Consider the following 25,512-nt stretch of genomic DNA (forward strand, 5'->3'; position numbering starts at 1 on the left):
TGCTATGTGTATGCACAGGCACTCTCGTTGCTGTCAGGGAGATCAGCTGATGCCATCACTTCACCTCTTTAAGGCTTTCTCCGGAAAAGTATCATCACGATTACTGGTATTTACGGCAACAGGTCAGACTGGACAAACGCGGATGTTAAACTGTTCTCCTGAATCCCAAGGCCATCCCTCTGGGTTAGGCTTCAGGCACCACAGAAAATGCAGAGGTGACATCTCCGTTTGCTGCTGTCCCTGATCTATGTATTTATTTCAACTTAATAACTGAGCTGGCTTTTAACAGGAAATTACCAGCAGCCTGTGCTTTTCATGTTTCATCTTTGCCCATCCTCAAGATTAAAAAAAAAAAAAAAGATTTTGCCATTTTGCCTTTCTCATGAAGTTGTAAAGCCCGTTGTCTTTCCCCTACATTGGCAATGACCATGAAATTATTAAAATATTTATGGAATGAATACAAAAGACACATTGTTTCTTGTATTTATTGTAAAGATTTACCTTTGCAGAATTTCTCCTCGTAGGGAATTCCATCTTTTGGATCCACGCCCTGTTGGAGGAGAGAAGGGGCAGATGATAGTGTCTATCTAGCGCCTGAAAAATGGCAGTGCAAAACAGAGGCTGAGGATTCAGTTCTTCTTGAATGTTTGCCTGCAGGAAGCACTGCATCATAACAATGATGCTTTCCATTACATTATTTTAATAAGTATATGTACATTTAAATTAATTATAATAGCTATAATTTAAATAATCATAAGCATCAATAAACAACCTTCACTCATAACTGCTTCCCTTATTTTTTAATAAATACAGTTTTATTACTTGCAATATCAAAGGCAGTAAATAAATAGGAGTAAACCAAATCAGTTAATAAGCCAGAATAAATAAAAAAGAAACATTTGCAGACTAATTCAAAAGGAAGAAAAAAGAGAAGCAGCAATCGGGAAGGAAGTATAAAATGTAACTTCATTTACTTACCCATATGCCATTGCAGTTAGAGTCACTTTTCACATCCCAGTTGTCAGGACTAAAACAGAGTTACAAAAGGATATACGGTGTTACAGAAAATAAAGCAAAAGGGGCTTTGAGGAAATCAGATCCTTTGTGCCATTTTTCATTAAGAATATACAATAATTAGAAATTCCTTTCTGCACAGAAGGGTGTTTTTTTTCCCCCTTTGAATGCAGGAGAGGCAATTTTTCCTAGCAAAATGCAATATTAATTTAAAGTTAATACTGGAAGTTGCTGAATGAAACTTACCCTGTTAGTCTGCATATTCATTTAGGCGAAGTGAATGGGGATGATTTTTGCAGAAGACAGACTCTTTTTCCCTGCCCTTTTCCTTGCTTTTAAGTGTTCATTGAAATCCACCAAGCCCCTCACTCCAAATTCAGTGCCGTGTAATGAGGATTTGCTCTGGCCCATAACAGTATAATTAGCTCAGGTCTCTTTTACAGGGAGACTCCATCTATTCAGTCTGGCACTACACACGGGCTCTGTAAATCCATTTCTGCTAATGCAGGTGTGCTGCCCAGGCTGACGGCACATAATTCTTCCAAGCTCACACCCTTAAACTCAGCTTATCTAGTCACAAGCCGGTTAATGCTTAGGCTTTAAAAACAGCCCTGGTTAACAACTTAACAAATCCATGGTAGAGGAGACCTCTATCTTTGAAAGAGTATTTTGAGCACAGGGTAAACCAGCAAGAGCAGGGGACCTTGTTCAAGGCCACGCTGTTAGGACTGGCTGTGCTCTCTGTTTCAGGTGTGCATGGAAGTCCATGCTCAGGCAGCTGGGAGATATTCACCTAGAAGATATTCACCTAGAAGGGCACATACTTAGCTCTGTGTTTCCACCAACGTAACATGAGGATTGGATGCTGGAGCTCAGCAGCCAGCCACGAGCACCACTGTTTTGCCCTCCCGCCCTGCTACTCCCTGAAGTAGGCACAGCCTGCATTAGCTCAAGTGGCATAAGGCTTGTAAGCCTCAGCGGCTTGGTTTCCTTCCCCACCTTTGGTCTGTCTGATCAATTTTGGCTGCAGACGCTTCAGAGAAAGGACAGAAACCTGTGAACCACCCCTCACACTAATGCACCCCATCCCTGGTCTCAACCATCCCGTCTCGTCTCCATCACAGTGAAATCAAGCAACAAGCAGCGATGTGCTCTCTTAGAGTATGGCCAAAACCAAATATGGAACTTGTTCTTCAAGAAGTCACAATTATTAGGAAGCCTTTAAAATAATTAAAAGCTTTACCGTCTGCCAGGGTACACGGTGGTGTTTTTGTCGTTGCAGTCTCTGCCTCGCCAGTGATAGCCCCTCAACGTCTGAAAGCCGGGAGAAGCACACAGGTAGGATGTTCATTGTTACTCTTGCACTTTTAATTTAAAATATCTAAAATGAGAATCTAACTCAAGGTGTAGGAATAAAACCCAGTAAATGGGTTGTATTCCAGAGTGCCTTTGCTAAGCTTTAATAAATGACACCTTACACACTTTGGTGCAGAAATAAGAGAAGCTGGCAATTTAATTTGTTTTTTTATATGACTTTACTTCACCTCTTATTAATTCAGTAAACAGACCACTCAGCAGCAGAGAAATTTGCTTCTGCAGGGAGCACAGCTTTATGTGTGCATCTTCCCAGGTGGTATAAATGAACGATTGTTTTTTCATCCAGAAAAAACACTACTTTTTATGACAAAAAACCCCCTCCATTCACTTCACTCCTATACCTATTTTCACATGAATGAATAAGGCTTTGCAAAAAGTAGGAGGAATCCCATAGACATTCTCATTATCAAGGGATTACTGTACCAAAGGAAAGGCTTTGCTTACTGGGAAAGTACTAAATTTATCTCCATCAAAATCTTCAAAAGGTAGTTTATTTCTTAAGACACTGTAAAAAACAAAAACAACAAACACAGTGTTAACATACGGAAGGGAACCTATTCAGAAAGAAAAAAACACAGTAAAGCGTACAGAATAGATAATAGCTGGCATGTCGTTCGCAGCTGCATATTCAATTTTAGCTCCGTGCTTGTACTTCAGCAAAGTGATTCTGTCCAAAGGAGCAAATTCTGATTTCTTTCAATATCTGCTGACTGAGCGCTGGAGGTGAGGCTGATGGATTCATGTATGGCTGCAATGTTGAACCTTCAGTCTCTAAAACAAACTAGGACATAAAATCTGTGGTAAAAGTGACTATTATTTTTAGAAATAAATAATTCACTCAGCCTGGCAGAAGTCCTTCTACTGCTGCTGCAGAATGGGGCCTTATGCTGACAGAGACTAACCTCCTTCTTTTGTTAAAAACAGATGGCAAATACCCTTTCTCATATTCATCCCTCAAGTCTTTACACCATCTCTCTCCTGTTGCATTCAGTCTAGAAGACTTGCAGTTTGCATACCAGGCTGCAGCTACATACAAACAAAAAAAGAAAAAGCTTATTTTATGGGGTAAAAGTGGATTTAATGTGAAGAAGGACCATACACACTGAATTCACAGGTGGCCTTATGCTTTAACTGAGGATCAGAGTCTCATCTTGCAATTTCTGTATCTAGAACTTCTACAAACTTCTAGCCATGCTCAAACATGTTCAAGAAAAGTATTTTACCTTGATTTGAGCAATGGAGACCTGAGCCCTCAGTGGTCCCCCACAGTGCTTAATTACATTAACCTTTGAAAATTACATCTTTTTTTTTCCATTGTGACTTTCATTTCCAGCGACCCTATAGGTTAGCAGTACCTGAAGCAGGTGTTAAAATGATGGTGTCTGCTCTGTGCCCCTTCCTTTTTAGCTTGGGCACATGCTAGCTTTCACATGGTGCTGCCCAAGCGTGGCACCCCTCTTTGGCTACAGGACACAGCTTAGCTCACCTACATTGAGCAGCCTTTCATATTTGGCCCAGCAGGCAGCACTCTTTGAGTGATATGCTGATCAGCCTTTCCCTGGAAAGTTTCCTTTCTGAGTTTTTCAAACCTCTTGAACTCATAAGAGATGTTGAACCTGGCTCAGAGAGCAAATAGGTGCAATGAGGGTGGATTCCTCAGACTGCATGAGCTTCAGGATAAAAAAAAATACAGAGGACACAGGTGACGTACTCCTAGTGGGGCTTGTAACCCTTATTCTGTCTGTAATCAATCATTTCCATGTGCTGCTTTGGGCTACTTCTTCTCTGCAGTAAGGTTCAGTTGCAAGGAACTGGCACAGATCCAGGCCAGCTAAAAAAGTCCAACTGCCAAACATTGTTTTTTGTAGCTACAGAAAGAAGGAAAAAAAAAAAAGAGACAGAGAATGAGAGAGAGAATGCACAAGAGAAAGAGATCAGAAGAGTTGAACACATTCGATCCAACATATGATATACAATTTGATTCCTGCTTCTACTGTCAGAACAATCAGGGCTCAAACTCAGATTATTTCTCCTGACTTACATTTCAAAGGCACTTACAAGATGTTTCGTCTTAATCAATCAATTCCCAATAAACTCCTGATATTTGCAGTTTCAATTATATGAGAAGAAATAGGTGAGCAAGTTAGTCTTGGCAGTCAAATCAGTCAAAATATACTGCTGATAATACTAATTTATTCTTAGATTTGCTTGATTCCTACTCCAACTCATTGGAGTACATTGACAAACATGCCTTAGGAGTAATAGCCCATCTGATGTCCACAGCCTTTCTCAGAAACTGACTCAAAGTTAGCACTGCCATAAGTTGTTTTTCCCATCCGCCATCCATCTGGCTTAAATACCTTGAGATTCTCCTACACTTTGCAACTGCCACTTAATTCCTCTTCCTCACGGAGTTATATAGGTGCTGTTGGCCTTCCTGTACTGAGCCAGTGACAACACAGCTGGGTGAACAAATGAAATGGAGAAGTCTCTTGGGCTCAGGAAATCTCAGGAGAAAATTGGCTCCCTCTTGGAGGTGTCATATCTTTGAGTGTGTAATATATTTGACCTCTGTGACCTGCTAAAATTATGCAAATATTTTTAGTATTTGTGCTCGTTTTGGCTAGGATAGAGTTAATTTTCTTCATAGTAGCTAGTATGGGGCTGTGATTTGGATTTGTGCTGAAAACAGTGTCGATAATTCAGGGATGTTTTAGTTATTGCTGAGCAGTGCTTACACACGGTCAAGGCCTTTTCTGCTCCTCACACCACCCCACCAGTGAGTAGGCTGGGGGTGCACAAGAAGTTGGGAGGGGACACAGCTGGGACAGCTGACCCCAACTGACCAAAGGGATATCCCATACCATATGGCGTCATGCTCAGCATATAAAGCTGGAGGAAGAAGAAAGAAGGGGGGGACATTCAGAGTGATGGCGTTTGTCTTCCCAAGTCACCGTTACGCATGATGGAGCCCTGCTGTCCTGGAGATGGCTGAACACCTGCCTGCCCATGGGAAGCAGAGAATGAATTCCTTGTTTTGCTTTCCCTATTAAACTGTCTTTATCTCAACCCACGAGTTTTCTCACTTTTACCCTTCTGATTCTCTCCCCCATCCCACCATGGAGGAGTGAGTGAGTGGCTGTGTGGGGCTTAGGTGCCAGCTGGGGTTAAACCACGACAGTATTGCAAAAGCACAGGGATCCCTCTGAGGACTCTTACTTACCTGAACTCTCTGCAGCCTCCCTCTATGCTATCTGGACAGTGGTTTTATGAAGGAAACCAACAGAAGTAAAGTACAGGAAGCTTTGTGAAGGTGAGGATGATTTTTCTCCTTTGAAAGAAACAAATGTACCATATTCTGTTTCTGGTTAAGGACTGAAAACTTTATACATACTATTTAATCTTCTCACATAGGTTAGCCAGAAGAGGAAATGCACATACACTTGAGAACCCCATGAAGCTTTTCTGGAGGGGAAGAAAATAAAAGAAGATGGATGCATTAGTTCACAGAGGTGGCATGGCTTGGGATATTCAGTGTCAGTAAAGTCCAGAGCTAAATCATGTATTTTCTGCCTAGAAACATCTGAAAACTCCAATGACTCCATTAAGGATGTTACATGCCAGAGGATTTAGACCTGATACAGCAGTCAACCTCAGGATTTCCACTGAACATTTTATAGACCAACTACTCTTGCTTTCAAAGAGCTGTAAAATTAAAAAGGAAGGAAGAAACTCCTGTGATACTGTCTCCTCTCATATACCAGTTATTTTTTTCACTCCTTGTAAAAATGACTGTTCTCTTGTTTGATAAACACGACAGTATCTGACACTTAGTGCGAAACTAGTGAAAGCAACACATTGTGGGCCATGAGGCTGGTTTCTGCATGCTTGGGAAGGGGTGGATAAGCCGAAGGTCAGGAACAATCCCAAAGAGAGGAGAAATGGGAGGATCCAGCATGTGCATAGAATACCCTTGATTTTTTAATGAGATTTTTACCTGGAAATCTCATAACTAGACTTTATCTTGTCCAGACCTGCAAGCTGTAAAAGACAGCTGCTGCAGGATAAACTCTTTCAGCACTGGTAGACCATAACCATTGGCCAATCCAGTTGAGGTCCCAGGTAACCAGGAAGCTTCAGAATATGAAAGAGATCTTGCTAATGAATGCTCAAGTTGTGGAAACATTGCGCTGCATCGGCGATCAACCTCAAAACATGCTGCTAATGTGGCTTCACTGTAAGCTCAGGTAGTCTTTAAACATGGAGGGCATTCAGGTGGTCTATGAATACGGAGGGCTAGTTGGTGCAGTCTAATTAACTGTATTCACTAAGGCTGCATTCAGCATGTAAATATGGAGCAGATGAGCAGATGGACATAGTCATAACTTTATGCAAAGAAGGGTAATTATTTATATTGACACAGCACTTAAGAGCTCTATCCTTGGACCAGCTCCTTTGTGTTACACACTTTATGTACACAGAAAAAAAAAATTAAGGTGGTCCTTGCCCTAATGAGATTACAACCCAAATCTAAGATAAAACAGAAGATACAGGTTGGGTACAGCTCAGGAGAGGACAATGAAAGGCTATTAATCATCACGAGGGGCAGTAACCCCAGCATATAAAACTCTGAGTGACGAAGGAGAACTTTGAGGCGGCACAGCAGGGCAGTGGGGCAGCAGGGCAGTGGTGTGTAGGGCATTGCCCTGCAGCTCCAGGGAAGGCAGGAAGGTGTTTGCTTGGACAGGTAACAAGGGGTGATGGAGATGAGGGTCTCTCACTGCCCAGAGCAGGAGGTCAGCCACAGCAGTATGTCATGGCCAGGATCTCATGTGGAGAGGAGGGCTGGGAGAGAGCCCCCGGTACAAAGATGGCAGCTAACGTCTGCACCGGTGGCTGAAGTGACCAAGCAGCAAGGTGAAGATGAACAACGGTGGTGCCTTGTTGGGGGAGCCCTGCAGTGCTGGAGGTGGAGCCATGTGTTCTGAAGAAGACAATAGAAAAATCAAAGGAGAAAAAAAGGAGGAAAGTCAGGGGGACAAGAGACAAGAAACCTGCAAAATTCCCCCAAAAACCAACTCTCTTCAGCTCTGTCCAACACAGTCAAATGACAAGAGTCACACCGGCTTGGAGGGGACCATGAGGTGGAGGGGGTGTCAGTGGAGTCAAAGGAGAAACTGGAACACAATTGCAAAAAAGTAGATAGAAATGGCCAAAAGCAGAAGGGAGTGGGGCCTTTCCATGAGCTGACAGATGAACCTGGTCCCACTGCTGCGGCTCCAGCCACCCCATGCTCTTCCCCATCCATCCATATCCCTGTATTTAATCTCCCTGCCAGCCTGGCTGCCTTGGGGCTACGTCCTGCCGCACAGCAGGGATGCAGACCTCCTCTTTGCTCTCTGTGTGTGCATACGCATATATGGCCAGGTAGGCAGAGAGTGCGAGAGGCGTGCAAGAAGGACACCAGCTTTTCTCAAAGAGCTTTGCAAACCTATGTACGCCTTCCTGGGAAGAGGAAAGAAACCTCTTCTCCCACCTCCTCCATGTAGGACTAATCTCAGCACTGCCTACAAAAGCACTAGAGGCTCTTAAAGCTTTCCATCAGGCTAAGATTTGCAGTGTCTTCATTTGAGCTGTCGGCTTTTCACTTCAGCCTAAGTCACAGCATGCAAAGCCTTTGAAGTTAAGGCATCTGGAGCCGAAACTGTGCCAGAAAGACAAACTACAGGGCTTGCAAGAAATAAATAAATAAAGCAAACCTCCTTTCATTCTGCTCACAGGCTACATTTAAAGTCCACCCTTTGCTGTAAGTAGAATAAAATCTTTCCTGCCTTTTTCCCAGCTAGTCATTTGAAAATTGTTGCCGACTGGAGTTCCATTAGTCTCAAAGGAAGACTACCCTGCATCCCCAGCAGATTGCCTAACTTTGGTGGGAACAGTTGGTGTGATGGTGCCCTGGAAGTGGTATGGGCGACGTCGAGTTGGGCTTTGAGGACCAGCTGCAGCAGCATCCTGGAGCACAGCAGCCTCTGGCTCCCCAGCCTACATGTCCCCACAGCATGTGGGACAGTGAGGTCCAGACGTAATGCTTCGACTCTGCTTGGGGGTATGCAGGAGAGCAGCTCATCTGCTCTTTGAGGGAGTCTTGGGCTACTCTCAAAAGGCAGCAAGGAGCACAGGGTTAGAAAAAGGGATAACCTTCGCATGTGTGAGAGAGTGCGCAAGCACAGGTGAGCAGGCACTACAGGGTCCTTCCCAGCAGAGCCAGGCTACGATTGCAGTATGTGTTTTTGGGAGGAGATGGATTACTTGCCCCTGCGTAACATGAGTGAGTGGACAAGAGACTGGTTCATGCCCGCCTCTGCCTTGCAATTCCCTTTTGGCTCCCTCTGTGGCTTCCCACTTCTCCCACTGACAGGCTGTGACTTGCAGGGACCACGTAGTCATGACAGGATTGTACACATGGTGCTTGCTGTCGTTAAATGCTACAGCCACGACTCTATCCGTCATTCTTTCACTGCTATTGCTCAAAGAGGCCTCTTAGTATCTTCTCCACCCATAAGAAAAGTTAGCACTAGAGGTGTTCACAGTGATTGATAACACCAATATTTTGTTCATTGCCTGTTAACGTTCCCTAATGACATTTCCATAATCATTTTAATTGGTTTTACAAAAAAGAATAATAATGAGCCCCTAATGCTTGTTGGTGTTTGGTTTAAGCCAGTTGCTCACAGATGGCTCACTACTTTTAATGAATGGAGACATTTATTAGATTTTTTGGGGTTGTAGCCACTTTCACTGCATCTCTACATCTGGAAAAAACCTTTTCTTTTTCCCAAACCCACAATGATCCTAAGAAATGCCCAGTAAATATGAACCCCTGGGAGGCAGACAGACCTCCCATTCTCATTACCAACAGCCATAATCACACCTCTTTTTTACGCACAGTCACACACAGCTGCCAAGCAAAGATGGGGAGAGCTAACTTGCAAGAACCTCTTCAGAAGGCTTTCCCCAAACATGCGATGGGGCAAAAGCAACCAAAATAGCAGATATAGATAGAATGAGCAGATATAATTTGATGTTTCTGTCCAGCATGAGCCAGATCATAAAAGAGGCTAGGTTAATGTTTTTCTCTTTCCGCTAGCGTGGATGCAGAGATGTCCTACCACAGACGGGGCGTTTCTGGGTCCTCACCCACACATTCAGACAGGCAATCCTCTACCCAAGCAACGAGAGCACCTCAACTGCTTTGGCCTTTGTTCACTGGCACGTCTATCTGCCTGGGCAGGTGAACAGACCATGATTTGGCAGCGTTCAGATTGTGCAGGTGATCTTCTGACTATTTCATCACACTCTGCCGCTCTGGGATATGGGGCTTGTGCAAGCATGATGCACACTGTGCTCTCTCCTGGAGATCTTCCTTTGTGTTTCTTACTACATTGTTTTTCTGGATTTGAAATGAAATTAACTGCAATCTGGGTGAAGGAGAAGTTGTGAGATACAGTACTGCCTCTAGAAATGTTGTTATTTTTAATTTTCTACCTTTAAAATAAGTTTCAGCAAGGGATGATAAGTTCATTACGGGGAACATGCTAGGAATAACTGCAGGAGAGGCCCAGCCAACCACATGATGCTTGTTTTAATTTGAGCTGACCTTGTGTTGTGCAGTTAGGTAGGTTTAGAAATACATTGACTGGAGAAACTCAACTATGACCTTGCTGCTTCTAGCCGGGGCACAGTCTGCTTTTCCCTCCTGCTGGTAAATGGGCATCTAGGAGCAGGAAGGGGCCAAGGGCGTTGCGATGGAGATTGAGAGAGGTACTGGGGCATTGAGCAGCTTTGAGGATATGGGAGAGTAGAGGCAAGCTGGCACCCAAGATTGGCACCCAAGAGGCAAGAGGCACCCAAAGATTGATGCCAACCATGCTGCCCTACCCAAGAGAGCCTGAAAGGACATGGTATGCATGGCTCACGAAGGCCAGACAGGACCAGCCATGCAAGGGATGCAGCCCGATACGCCAAAGGTAGAAGCATGTGCAAGGGAGCAAAAGAGCCCTGTGTCCTGAGGGGCAGCACCTGCACGCTGATCCCTCTTCATCCCCGCACCTGCACCCGGGCTCTGGCTGACAGAGAGGACCTCCTTGACTCAGAGCATCTCGCTGCAGGTGTTAACGTGGGGACTTGCACCCAGGGAATGGGGATTAGAAATTTCATGTCATTTGAGCGGAAATCTCAGGCCATCAGTAGCACAGCGCTGAATAGATGAATAAGAATGAATAAGATCCTGCTGGTTGCTGTTCTGCAGGAGCTGAGGCCCATCTCTCCAGCGCATTGTTTATTTCCCTGGTTTGGCAATTTGGCAATTGTCCAAAGGCTAATTAGGCACCTCAATTTTCACTTTTGTGAGTAGCATCACAGTGAGGATTCAGGAAGAAGCAATATCAATAATTTCTTCACAAACAGCAGAAACATTTGCTCTGCATTAAGTGCCTGAAGACAACTGGAACAAACTCTATGGCTGAGCTGACTCATATAAGTGAACCCAGCAGAGTACAAGCTGCCCTTCCCTTCTCTGCTACCTTTTAGAGACCCTCTGTAAATCTGAAAACTGGTGGAGGCGGAAAGATTTCAAATCCCAGTTTTCAAGTTTAAAAGGCAAAGGCAGCCTCTCACAAATAAAGGAAAAATATGCAGAATTTGCATCCAGGCCATTGCTTGAGTTTCAGACAACCCCAAAGTGCAGTCACTGTACTCTGAGGCAGTGGCTCAGTTCATGAGGCTTCCTCTTACATAGGGCTACAAGGGCAAGGCAGAGATGATAACAGGCAAGGAAGAAGCATGAAAAAAGGAGGAGCAATAATGAACACTGCAAGAAGTTTGAAGGAAAGAAGGAAGCTCCTCTGGATGGAGAAACACAGGGCAAGGCTGAGTGGGAAATTCCTGCTTTTGTAAAAAACTCTAAACAGACTGTATATCTGTTTGTATTTTGTTTTAAGGCTGGCTGCCCCACCAAAGGTGAGTTGGGCTAGTACAAGCAAGTGTCTCAGTGTAACGCTAAACTATGGAGCTCACAGGTGAGATCCGCAGCTGCTGCATGAATTTCAGACATAAATTTATGTCTTGGATGGATATAGACAGTTATCCCTACTCTACAAGCAGCCTGCATTTTCCAGGAGGTTTTTTTCTGCTCTCCCCATACTTTCATATTTCCTCTCTATTACCTCCCTCTCCTTCTTCCCACTGTCACCTGATAGAGCAGATCCTATACCAGGTAGGAGTGAGTCAGCATTCAATTCAATGCTCATCAGGTGGATTCACAATCAGGCAAAATAAACGAGGACTCACTCCTGATAAAATGCAAGTACAGTGTAAAACACCCTAATGCCACTGATTTCTTACCAGGTCCTTGGAAGTCTTCATAATCCTTTTTGCTTTTCTTATTGCAGCACTCAGCCCCACCTAGGAGAGCAAGAACAAAATAAATAAAAAACCCCCAGATCAGCCTCACAGTATCCTAACAATTTTTCTCCCTGTTTCCTACCTTTTTTTTTTAATATATCAGTCACAGCACAAAAATGATGTATGAGTCCACAAACTCATCATGAGTTACTTTTTATTGGACTAACAATCAATTATCCAGTCATCCCCTATGAAACTCCACTTGCAAGAGTTCATTTATTTTGCTCCAGGGCATCATTTATTTCCTAAGGAAAAGTCCAGATCAGTTGAAGAACTGAGATTCATATCCTGACTGCACTGCGTGAGCTGCAGAGGACAGACTTCTGCTGAAGAACAACTCATCCATTAGATGGACAAAAGAGGGTTACGCGTGCAATGTCAGTCTGACTTGCTGTGGAAGGGTACAGAGGAAACATTTGGTCTTGCATGGATAAGGGTTATACTCGGCTGAGGTTCATCCCAGGAGGGGAACAGCTTGCGCGTGGGAAGGTACAAAGCAGGGAATAGAGTTTGGAAGGCAAGTCTCCTGCTTAGGATCTAGGAAGGTTAGCTTTTTATTCTGGAAATACCTGCCCTGGAGGGCACGTTCTCAGTGACAGTGGCAAGACTGTTTTTCTGTTGAGTCCATGCAAACTTGTGCTGAAGAAGCATTTTGGGATTCCTCCACAATGAGGATACTTATACCTAAATATAAAAGAAGAGTGGGAGAACCATTGCAAGAAAAGAGCTTGGAAAGGCATCCTTATCAAAGGAGAACAGGTTGGCCATCATAAGGACATAGGTTACAAAGAAGTCAACTGCTGGTGATATCCCAATGATTCCTCAAATCCCTTTACACACATGCTTCTCAAAGGAGGAGGGGAAATTTTGTGCAAGGGACACCATCTGTGGGTGTGAGTGACAGCCAGGGACCAGCACTGCTAGCAGCAGGACGGATGTGCCATGTGTGGTGCAGCAGGGCTGTGGTCGAACGCACACTGACGGCCACTTACCGCGGTCAGGAACTGCCAAGCACTGCCAAGGTTCTGCTCTCGAGCCTTCCTCAAGGCTCTGCCATTGCAAAAACCTCAACCAATACATTTTTGCAGCCTGCCCGGTCCACAGCCCTGGGTCCTGCCTGGCTAAATGCTGAGGCATGGGGAGTAAGCAGGGACTGTTTCTGCACTGTGCTGTTAAGCGTTTACCCCTGGCCTTAAGAAATTTGTCCCATACCACAGCACAGAAGGACCACACTGGCTTTCCTGCCACAAGGTCTATTCCCAGTCATGGAGGTGAGGAGATGCCCCAGATATGCTCATGCAGTCCAAAATGTTTAACAACTCTTTGCTCTGATGAACAGCACTTTCTAAATTCACCCACATCTTCCCATAGGAAAAGAAGATCTCACAACTTCAATTTAGGAAAAAAAAAAAAAAAAAGACAGTCACAGGGGTCTGGGAGAGTGATTTAAGTTTGTACTATGGATGCCCTGCTCATGAGACAGCCAGTTGCTGAGTGCCCCTGAGATGAGCTCAACTTGCAGACTTGGGTGCAAACTTCAGGCAAAAGCATTTGCTTTTGGCAGGGTAACGCCAGTGTGCTCCCCCTGCTGCTCCATTTTCACTTTTGGACAATATTCTTCCATCTCGGTGATGATAATTCCCATATGTTGTCCTGCACTTATTAGGCCACCTTTGCAAACAGTCATATCTGTGAGGCAGTATCTGTGAGGCCTCTGTCCTTCCTCTCAGCATTCAGCATGAAGAAGGTTGAAAATACTGCCCATTCGCCCTCTTTCAGAAGGAATAACTGCTTTTGTTCTGTAGGCTTTGAGGATCAGTTAAAAAAAAATAAATTAAAAAAAGGACATAAAAATAAATTACTCTTGGAAATGTTTCAAATGGAAAGAAAAATCCGGTATATCACAAACATGTTAGCACTTTGTTTCTGATCAAAATTGTTAGTGAGGCCAAACTGTTCTGTCTGACAATGACCTACCATCAGTCCCTCCTACAGCCCAGCCTAAGGACATAACTGCTAGCTCAACACCAATCGGACATAACTGAGAGCTCTGAGGTAAAGTTCAGCACAAGTTTATACTCATCTTGGCTAGAGCTACAGGAACTCAACGCGGGGAAAAAAAGTATCTTTGCCAAGTGGTAGTATTAAAGCATTTGGAAAAAAAGAAAATATCCCTCGAGTGATGGCATCTTACTGAACAGCGGGCATGGCAGCTTGGCATATTAAAGCAGCATACATTTGCATTTAAAGCAACCATTACCAACATTTTTTACTAGGGATAAAATTGAGCATGTCATTATAATTGATTTAGGCAGTGATCAAAGCAAATTAATTAAACTATGCTATTCAAGGGTCAAAAATTTACAGTGAACAATACAAAGGGATAAGGAAGAATAAGCATAAGCAGCAAGGAACACAGACTTCTAAGTTACTGTTTTTTAATATATGTGTCACATTAGTATATATGCTTAATATATGTTTAGTTCATTGTGTCTATAGTCTTATAAAAATCTGGGTATGTCACAAATAGATGAGAGATGCTAGAAATGAGCCGAGACACTGTTTCCTAGTTTCTTCCCCCCAGGCAACCGCTGTCCCCAAAAACAAACATGCATCTTGCATTTGCCACAGTTACGTTGTACGTTACCAGCTGCTGTAATTTCTGCAATAAAATAACTTGAGAGACAGATGAGGAAAATGGCTTAAAATTAAGTATGATAGATTAAAAATTTCCAGAGAGGTAGGATTTATCAGTCCCTTTCTGCTGGGAAAGGGAGGAGAGACCTTTCTTGCTCTCAGCAGCAAAGCATGGGAAATGCACGTTTCGGACAGCTACAGCAATATTGCACACAGAAAGCAGAAAACAAGGGAGGAAAGGCTGCATTGCCCCTGTGTGCAGAAAATGCTCTCTCTGAAATGCTAAGGACGAGATCTGCTCCCACTGCAGAAGTTACTTCAACCAGGACTCCAGGGTGGGCTGTGGAGAACTGGCAGCTGAAACACCCATCCCGGAGAAAAGACTTGGTTTCATGGGTCACACCCATCCAGGAGAAAAGACTCTTGGTTTCATGGGTCACCTGTAATCCCTGGTTGACACCAGCATGTCAAGCTTGCCACCAAAGGCCATACAGCCCATACAACCTCTCTTGCTGCATCTTGGCTAGCAAGCAGCCTCCTCTCTTTCCCATGGCATGAGAACACCACCAAGGAAGGGGCTCCCTAGGCTCCAGCATCTGATGGACGAACTCGCAGCCGCTGCCTGGAGGGTGTGCGGAGGTCCTGGGGAGCAGCCAGCCCCATCCGCCCGAATCGGCGCAGCCCTGCCACCCCACGTACACAAGATACCCACACCATGGATGGGGCTGAGGGCAGGGGGGTCACTGGGATTTCATTCACTGCCTTCTTTCAATGCTCTCCACGGAGCCCATGCATTCCCAGTAATGAATATTTTGCAAATAGATCTATTTCTCATCATAAATAAATGCACAAACCAACTCTAATTCTCTCTCATTTATCATCCGTGTTAGCCAGCTCTTTCCCAGGAGAGCGGATATTTACAAAACATTCCAAGTTTCCCTTCTAACTCATTTTCATCATCCTTTTACCAGGAGGACGCACACCAAGGTACCAAAACGCTGCAAAGCTTGTTAAACAGCAGTGGCAAAACTGGGATTTGTTCTACCACTCCCAGCTTTCATCCTGCAGAGGCTATAGGGGGAATCTTTATGATTGCATGGGACAGCCAAACCAAACGACATGTGCTCTGGACACAAAATAGGGACCTTCCCTGCAAGCCCACATCTAAAACATGCGAAGCCTGACTCGGTCCTTTCTCCTCCCAGGGCAATTACTCTGACTTCTGCTCATTTTACACCACTTACTTCTTTTGGACTTGGACTCTGTGTGTTCTGGATGAAACATTTTGATTTACTTTTTCTAGCTTGCCTCGGCAAAACACAGTCAGCATCCACGAGCAACGCTTCCTTGTCCTCACGCTTTTGCCTGCCAGCCTCCCACCCCAAATGCCACTGTGCCCGTAGGTCACCCGAGACTTGTTTTCAGGGGTCCTGCCTGGAGTAGCTTCTGCATTGGTATGACACAGCTGCACACAGCACCCTGCAAACCCTGTCTCACCCTGTTTTCTTTGAGTTTATTTGGTGGAAGGTCAGGGTTGTGTGGTTTGGTTTTTTGGGATTGTTTGGTTTTTTGGTTGGGTTTGTTTTTTTTTTCATTTTATTTTCTGCCAGTGAAGAGGAGCAGGGGAAATGGTGAGAAACAAGTGAAAGAGGAAGAACTAGTGCTCAAACTGTGCCTTCTGCTATCGCTTGTCTATAGGTTGTTTCTTCAGGGCTCGGTTCTGACTGCAGCAGAAACAACTCACATTTCAGTAGATTTTACCTGTTTCCAAAAAGAAAGGTTAAAAGGAGGGCACCTTGCTCCCCAGGACCTAGTCTGCCTCCCAGGTGCTTGCTTTACAGCCTGTGGCCTCAACAGAAGGAAACGGGTCCCAGCCCCAAGGTCTACCTTTGGCTGGCAGCCTGCTCTTACCAGGAATGCAGAAGCACTCCCACCCCGGCGTTTGTTCTGCCTCACCTCCTGGGAAGCAGTACACATTTTCACTGGAAGAGAAAGAGGAACGAGAGAAAATAGTGGGAGTATTTTTATTTTATGAAATCCCAAAGGGTTTCTTTTTTCCAGCCAAAATTGGTTGGCTTCTATTTTGTCAAAGAGCAGGCTGGCCACAGTAATGTCCATGAAGAATGTGGCTTTTGCTTTTTACAAAGTCAGTGAAAGACCTGATAGAGGGGACATGAACCAGCATGAGTGCTTGTGGCAATGAAGCTTATTTTGGTAAGATAAAATGACATTAGCATAAATATGTATATTTTTGCTGATGTAAGATGACTCCCAGCAAAATCCTACTACTGGAGATTAAGCTAAAATCTGCAGCCACAAGGTCTCTAATAATCCGGAGCAGAAAAGTGATGGGGAGCAGAAGAGGCACTCTGAAAGGGAGAAAGAAGAGTATAAGCTCCTTCCAACACAGATCATTTAAGAGATTGCCAGCAGCAGGACTCCAGTGCTGAAGTCGAGCCATTATTCTGGCCCCAACAAAATCAATTAAAGTATTGCCATTTAACTGAACAGGCCAGCTGGCTTAAAACAATCTAGAGACAAGCTGAGAATAATCTTCTGCAAACCTGCTCCCTCCCGGGGCCAGAAGGGGAGCTTGGTAGGCAGTGCCTAAAAGCCCTCACCCTATTTCAGCCCTTTTCGCTCACTAGAGGGATGTCCCTGCACCACAGAACCTGGTGCAGAAAGTCCTCTACCATGGGAGCTGATAAAATTTTTTGACTAAAAAAATAACCAGTCATCCTAAACCAGCTAGCTTGGATACCTGTACCCACTGTCAGCGTTTTGGAGAGGTGCTGCAGCCGATGTTAGAGTATTTGCTGTTGGCGTAGCTTAAACCACAAGGCATATTACAGCAGCTTTAGATACTGCCCAGTTTTCAGCTACCTATGGTAAGCCTACACTTCTGATGTGCCGTATTATTTTGCCTCCTGGCTTGAAGGAGTCCCCAGTGTTGCTACCCTCATACGAAGGGTAGAGGAGAACTTCTTGATGGGCGAGAAACATGCAGCGGGAGAGCCTACACGTGCACATCTACCTGCACCTCCAGCCCTGGCCCAGGCTCTGCTCTACAGGCCACTGGTGGCAATTAGGGGCTCACAGGACCCCATTACGAGTGACATCTGCTCGCACAGCCATGTGAGCAGGATCACCAGATCCAGGAGCTGCACGTGGCCCTTTCACTATTCCCTACCAACATCAGGGGTGTGCTCCTGAAATTGCCCACCAGCGGGGCAGCCCACCTCGCCCAAGCCCCCGGGGAGCCCCCGCAACGGAGCCGCTCTCGCCCAGGTTAGATGCTCTCCTCCTCCAGCTCCGTGCTGACAGCATTGCGCTCCGTGTGAATGCAGCAATATTTTTGATTCATAATTAGAGACCTGTCTCCTAGAATAATCGCAGAGTGCTAATGGCTCCAGGCAGGTTGGCAAAAAAATTAATTTGAGCTAATTTGTCAGAGACCAGGGAAGTATGTAATATAACGCACGTATCATTTACTCGGCTCGCAGTGTCTCCATTGTGTAGATAGTTTGCAAGGCCACTGAAGCAGGGGCTCTTCCTTCCTCGAGACACACGATCTCACTAGAGCAACATCACAGAAACAGAACAAAATAAACTATTGACTGAAAAAGCAGCTACATGTTGATATTTGCCACCTTAAAGACAATTAAAACCCGAACATTATACTGCCTTATAAGAGCAAGTAACTCTATATTTATCTTACTCCCTTCGCCAGTACAAATATGATACTAATTCTGGGAAAATGGGCATCCAAAAGTCTAAATGAATAAACAAAGTACCTGAAAATCAATAGAGTTGAACAAAACAGTCATTAGTATTAAAGTCTTGTTCAAACACTTGGCAGGGGACTGAGCCAACATTTGCAGGCTCATATAACTGAAGTGATCAATCAAATTACAAACCAAAGAAGCAAATGTGAGGTAAACTGCATTTTATGCATCTGTGTCTCTGACTGTATATTAATTTTTTTCACCCATAATTCATCTTTACTCAGTCTGACTTGTCACAGAGTTACTGTGGGCAATTTATCAACCACTTGAGCATGAACCCTAAGCACCGCTCTTCTCCTCCCATCTCCCCCAGCCTCCTCACGCTGTCTCAGGGCACCAGGCGAGCTAAAAAGGAGGGCACAGTTGGGGTAGAAAAATCATTTTGTTGGTGGAATTCCCTTATTCCTGGTGCAAAACAAATACAACTTGACAGAAAGAGATTTAACTACCACTTGGAAGGGAGAGAGTTTGCTTGAGACACTCACTCAGAGGGACAGTCTCCAGGCCATGTGAACGAGAGTCCAAATTTTGTTTAAAAACAAAACAAACCCCCCTTATCTTCAGTTGTTTCCTTGCAGAAAGTGCAGTCACTGGAGCTGTTGCTGCAGGTGGAAGGAGTCAACAGCTTGGTCCCACACCTGCTCTGAGAGATGGAAAGAGCTAACCAAAGATTTGACAGCAACCCCACAAGTGGCATCCTGTCCCCTCTGGTTCACAGGCCAAGCATTTCACCACAGATCTTCTAATTTCTGCACAGGAGCCACTTCGGTTTAAACAGCCCCTCTCTCCAGACTCGTTAGCCTAGCTCACTGTGCAGCCACAGAAAGTCCATCCCTCCCTTTAAGTGCAGTTTGTTGCCTGCATCCTCTTTCACTCCAAGAGGCACCTTGCACTTCTGCCATCGGCAGAAGTCAGGGTGCAGGGTAATTTCTACTTCTCTTTATTCCCCTACACAAGCAAGTCCGTATGAAAATCTAATTCGGGCTGGCAGCGCGGTGCATGTGCAGCCACCATTGCTGCAGCTCCTGCTGTCCTCCTGGGTGACTTGCTACACTGGGGGCTGGGGGAGCCTGCCAGCTTTGCAGTACTCTCACCATTACCTTCAGGACTCCTAATTTAAAAAAAAAAAAAAAAAAAAAAAAGAGGCCCCACAGTCACTGAGTCACTGACAGGGTCTCTGCTGCTGTTACAAGCACAGAGGAGGGAAAAAACATGCAATTACCAGGGCAGAAAGTGCTGGAGACTCACAAATGTTTGTGGGGTGAGCAAAGACCTGGCAATTGTTAAGGGAGAGCTTGCAATAGGGTAGCTCTGATGTACCTTGGGGAAGGGTGGAAGGACCCATGAACTGTTTTACCAGTTTAGATGCAGGATTTTTGAAGGAACCCATTTGATGAAGTTTGGGCAACATCCTGGTTAAGTCAAGTCAGTGTGGGCCCTCTCTGCTGCCTGCACTCATCTTCTTTCACCCCTGCCTGGTTGCACACACATATATCTCTATGTTGGCATAGCATGGAGCATAGTAGTCATATGGGACACACACCTGCTATAAAACAAATGTTACTGCCATTCTTGGAAGGCAAGTGTTTCTCCAGGTCTTAATATTAGCAGAACTAAATCCATCTTGGAGATGAACCACAGCTCACCGAAGCCCGTAAAAAGGCTCTGACTGATTTCAATGGCTGTTGGATAAGGCCCTGTGTAAAACATCTTATGCAAACCTTTAGAAACCAAACATGTCTTTATCCATCCAGATGCAGGGAAAAAGATTTACAAAAATAGATGCCTAAGTGAATTACTTGCTTTTCGACACTGCCAAACAACCACCTTCACTCACAGGTTTTAGTGTGACCTGGGCTGCATGATGACTGGGAAAAAAAAAACCAAAACACAACCAAAAAAATCCCAAAACAAACTGAATCTGTTTAGACAGCTATGCAGATATGTATGTGTCTGAGTAGCAAAGGTCTGGGACATGCAATCAAGTTACTGTTGCACAGCAAGTAACTGTACGTCAAAAAAGCGGTGGTAATTAAATATGTTTCCAGCCTGTGGCAAAAGATTATGCACGTTAGCTTAAACCTCTTGCACTGCAGACTAATCCAAGTCAAATAGCCCTGCATTTGCAGCGGGTAACTAGTGCCTACACCGGCTGCCACAGCAGATCAGGCAATGTGGGGACAACTTGTCATGCCGTGGTAACGCGGTGGTATAGATGAACCTCAGCTGAGTATCTAGTTTGGGGTTATTGTACTGCTTAACAGTAAAGTCTGGAGAAAGCAAGATTTTATCTTCCCTGCTCTTCTTCTCTGACCCGGACTGGTACAAGAGAATTTGGCCCTGTAATTCCCGCTTTCCGACAACCATGTTGTTGTTGCTCCACACAGCTAAAGTGTGTTATGTACCTTTCATTCAAACAGACATTTTCTAAAAATGTCCACGCTCAAAATGTTGAAGTTTATTTCCCAGACAATGCACATGCACTGGAAGTCTCCATACTGTTCAGTTCCAGCTTAAAAGACCTTCCACAACCTGTAGCTCTGAAAAAAGTGGAAAACCAACTCACCTTTGGAGGAGAGTAGAGATGACACAGCATTTGTCCCGGATCCTGTTTACACAGCTTCAAGGAATGGCAGACCACATCGGCATTCATTTCCCTGTCTATGCTAAAGGAAATGGTGCAAAAACAAAGACTATTATGTTCTTCTGGGTGCTTGAAAGGAGAAGCTATTTCCATGGGAAGCTAAATCTCCCCAGCACCAAACAATAACCTCAGCTCGCTTCGCTGTGGCCCGTAATCGCTGCTCAGTACAATGTTGGGTCCTAACGATTTTCTGCCACGGCATCCTACTCAGCATTTAAAATTGGATCCCAGGATGATGAAAAAGCACTGTGCTTTATATGCAGCACCTGAATCAAATACATTATGACTGTTCTATTTTTTAATCAATCATAAGTCTGACAAAGATTTAAAGGTTAAAGTTAATGCATATGCAATTTGGCACATATGAATGTTCAGTCATTAACTCAAGAAAATAACCAGAAATCCTTCAAAGATCCTTAACCTTTAATCACCAAGCACAAGTGCTAGGATTGTTTCTTTCTTTTTGGGACACACCTCTGGGCTAATCAGGAATTAAATTGTTTGATTATAGCACTTCTTAGTCCTGTAAGCACTTTGCAGTCCCTTGGCTAGTTTTAAAAATAAAAATAATAACCCTAGGGAGGAAGAAGGTCTAGCAAAAGCTCTGTTAATTAAACTAAGAACTTTCAAAGAGGAATAAAATGACCTACATTTTATTTTTTTAATCACTTACATTACTTAGTAGGCTTCCCCAAGAGTGTGTATCAAGGTCGGGGCTGAGAGCATGTAGGGGCTGACAATTAGAAAGCTTGATTAAAGGTAGAAGGGAAAGCAAGAGCCAAGTATTACACTAGTGCGACTGTGTAGAACCTGTCTCGCACACACGAGTTATTCAAATTCCTCCCTCAGCCAAACGAGCTGAATTTCAAAAGGTAATTACATCAGGTGGGCCTGATCTGAGATTCAAATGGAGTATGAAAATGGTTACCAGTGGCAGCCTGTATTTATTCACTCAGGAATAGCTATGCCAAATGCCAAACCAGAATCACTCTCAAGTATCTCTGCTTTAATAATAACAACGTGATTTTAAGAATGAAACCCCTGCACTCCAATCTGACAGCACAGCTGTACATGTCAAGAACAAACTAAGCAAAGACCTGAGAGGACACAGCAATACTTACAGTTCAGCTATGTGTGGTCCGTATAGTTCAGCAAGTACGTAACAGAAACCTTGCAGTTTTTCTAGAAAACATGAATTTTTTTTAAGTATTTAAGTATGGTGAAACTGGTTTTATACAGTCAAAATACAGCAGGAGTTGGTTCATTAAGGGGAATGCTGATTTATCTTAGGGGAAGCTGTGAGAATCTGTGACCTCAGTATAGCACCAGAAAATGGGAAAACCTGAATTTCTAACCTTGCCTAAAGCCCTTCTCTGTCTTTAGGCAAGGCACATGATAAAGACTAAAAAGGATAACTTGCATTTGTTAAATGTTCTGAATATGGCATCATGGAAAAGTCGAAAGAAATCATACATGCCGCAGCGTCTTCTAAGCAGTTTAAACAAACAGCCTGGTAGGTTTGCAAGAAGAAAGAAAACAAATACATAAATCAAAGTGCAGAAAGTGATGTAGGGCTTGATGCTACTGCTAGAGCTGCCTCGGAACTTCTGGGGGTTTGTGTGAGTTAAGAGAATATGTTTTGTGTAGAGCAGGAGTTGCGCAGGAGTGATTGCATTCAAACAAATATTTGGCACTTTTCGTTTGGCTTCCTTCCACAGTCTGCAGCTGTGTGCCTTTTTGGGATGCTGGCTCAGGTGGCTTTCTTTAATCTGGGTGAAGCATGCCCTCTATGCCCTCCAGAAGACAGCTCATCAAAGATTTATTTAAGGTATTGTAAAAAAAAGTGGTCCCCGCACCTGAGCAAAGACACTTGCGGGAGAGACACGGGGTTTGAGTACAGGTAGGGCATGATGGTAGCACTGGTCTGATAGTTCCCATGAAGGAAAACTGACTGTTTCTTGGCCTGAACAGATGAGAGCTGGTTAACCATGCACGTACCCTGCAAAGGAAGTGTCAGGCCTTGTTTCGGCAAGGGTGATGTTGTGAAAAGTAATGAAAAGGCAGGTTCATACAAGTGCAGTGACAACAAACTTGCAATTCCTGAAATTATTGAGAGATCTCGCTTCCTCTTGCACCTCCATTACCTAGACAGGTAACTATCTGTACTTATCTGGGGAAGATATCTGTAACTATCTGGGGAAGAAAACATAGAGTATCCTCATCTTTCCTGAAGAAAAGCCTTAGAAATCCCCAAAACAGCCACTTCCCTCCAACTTTGGGCTGAATATTCAATTTTAACCAATGTCAGGCTGGACACACCCAGGGCCAGGGGTCTGCTGCATACAAGGCGGGTAGTTTTGCTCTGGGCAGGGTACAAAACCTTGCAGCACCGACTCCATCAGCGGGCATGGGTGTGCTCTCGCTCCCACAGCTGCTCCCCTGCCAGGGCTGCAGACACCCCGGCTGGCAATCTGTGCCCAAGAAAGAAGAACTGGGACCAGAAAGGCATAGCAGGGAATTAAAAGATAATTTCCTCAACACCCTCCTGCTCATAGGGTGTTGCAGACAGCTTCTGTAACTACAATAGCTGATTTTTCTTATCCCATGCCAGGTGTTTTATTTCAATCAAGTTATTAGCTTCATTTCTTTGCCTCTTTTGCCACATAACTCCTCTCTGTTGGCTCTTTAGAAGCAATCTGCAAGTTAAAAATTGGTCTCCTGGCTAGAATTAGATTTTATTCTTGTTCACCTAAAAAGAAAGACATCGTAGACATCAATAACCCTGCGTTTGGTATCATCACTGATTAAAACACCCTCTGATGAGGCTTGCCTGTGGGGCACCTGTCTCCCTATAGTAGCCCGCAGGAGAAGGTAGCTGGCTTTCCCAACACCTCCCTGGTGCATTGCAGGTGATGGTCTCCTTATGAGTTTCCCAAACCAGTTGGTTTCCATAACGTTTCTGGCCCTGGAGGAGCCAGCTGGCTGCTGTAACCTGTACTGGCGGCTGCGAGGAGGGGAGGGTTTGGCTGGCCATCAGCTCTGGGGAGCTGATGTTGGGGGTCTGCTGGTCACACTGATTTCTAGGCGCTGATTTCCTTACGCATACAGGAAGCTTGACATGTAATTACCCCATGGCATAACAAATGATGGGTGGCAAAAAGAACAGCAATAACATAAAATTATCGTTGAATACATAGAGTCCTCTTGGAAGATACAGATGCCATTCAGGCTTTGGCTTCCAGCAAAACAGACCCTAGCCATGGGCAGTGTTTACAGGACTTGCCCTCTGAGCCAGCCTGCATTCATGCATTCACAAACCTCCAGCTCTGCTAACACACACAAGGAGAGAATATTCCAAAGAGAAAGCTCTGTTAGGAAGAAGCTGCATGAGTCCGAAAGGAGGGAAAGAGAGAGAGAGAAAATGATTAATAACTTTGAGTGTTCAGGGGCGAGAGAAGAGTTTAAACCAAATTAAATGCTGGGAAATTTAGAGAAAAGTTAGAGTATACTTGCTTTTGCCCAGCTTCAGGTAAAAGAGATCCCCTGAACTGCCCTGTTCTTATGTGATAAAAATCCAGAAGGTTTTCCTCTATAGCTTCATAGTCCTAGAAACACAAATTCTGGCTGAATCTCAGGATAAATATTTGCAAGACAGATGGTATTAATCATGTTGCCATTTCCACTTGAGCTCTAAGGTGTTTACACAGCAGTGGCCGACACAGAAGCAGAGCATGACTCAGAGGCAATGCTGGAGGCAAATGGTCTCAAAGCACATTTTGGGTATCAGGCACCTCTGTTTCATCAGGCAGACAGCCAGTATCCTGGTAAACATACATTCTTGCTAACAACATCTCTTACTCTGTAAATACTGCCCATTCCCCCAGACCTGGCCTTTTTGTCTGCTCAAGAGCCCTCTTCACTCATTGTGTTACTGTTCTTATGTTCATAGGTTTATTGGCCATGTTGCTTGAATCACACACGTCGCAAATATTTCCATATAAATAAGGATGCGATTGTGTTTTCTACGCAGCCTATGGGAGTGAGTGGGATTGACAGGGACTGAATTTTTCTCTCTTCTTCTCTAAACATTTTTTGTTCTTGAACATCATATAACTTTATGAAGGCTTGATCCAACCCCAACTTCATTGTAAATGAAATTACAGGAGACCCTTAAAAAAAACACGAGTTCTTATTCCCTTTTTTGCCCTAGGAAAAGCCCTATTGCCATTGATTTGTTGCTGTAAATCTTGCAATCAGCTGTCAGCATGTGTATAATAATGAAATTGTTCCTTCAGGTGAAATGGCATGGCCTGCTTTAGTAGGTTTGCTCCTCGTGAGCATCCAAAGCTTTTCTATTGTTTCAAGCAGCAGGAGGAAGCTGTTGATTCCTGCTGGGCTGCAGCGTTCACCTCCCGGGAGAGGATAAATCAGGTTACACTGTAGCTCCCACACAATCCATAGGATTTTTCACTCCTTTCAAGTTCAGGGTCAGTCTTTTTCTATTGGGTGTAGCCATGCATCTCATAGAAGGTAACTGGATTATACAGATTTAACTAAAGGGATAACAGGATTTTATGTGTGTAAAGAATGGCA

At 44.3% G+C, this 25,512-nt stretch overlaps 1 protein-coding gene across 1 annotated transcript in view; it reads right to left on the minus strand.

The window, feature by feature from the left end:
• Positions 1 to 25,512, minus strand: part of AOAH (acyloxyacyl hydrolase) — an 82,375-nt gene that overhangs the window by 40,393 nt on the left and 16,470 nt on the right. Inside the window, 8 exon segments of the mRNA XM_072851415.1 lie at positions 502 to 550; positions 979 to 1,027; positions 2,258 to 2,328; positions 2,836 to 2,896; positions 5,786 to 5,856; positions 11,794 to 11,853; positions 20,842 to 20,941; positions 22,041 to 22,101. Of these exon segments, the coding sequence (XP_072707516.1) occupies positions 502 to 550; positions 979 to 1,027; positions 2,258 to 2,328; positions 2,836 to 2,896; positions 5,786 to 5,856; positions 11,794 to 11,853; positions 20,842 to 20,941; positions 22,041 to 22,101 (522 nt within the window).

The sequence above is a fragment of the Ciconia boyciana genome, chromosome 2 (assembly GCF_034638445.1).
Source record: "Ciconia boyciana chromosome 2, ASM3463844v1, whole genome shotgun sequence".
NCBI classification, from domain to species: Eukaryota; Metazoa; Chordata; class Aves; order Ciconiiformes; family Ciconiidae; genus Ciconia; species Ciconia boyciana.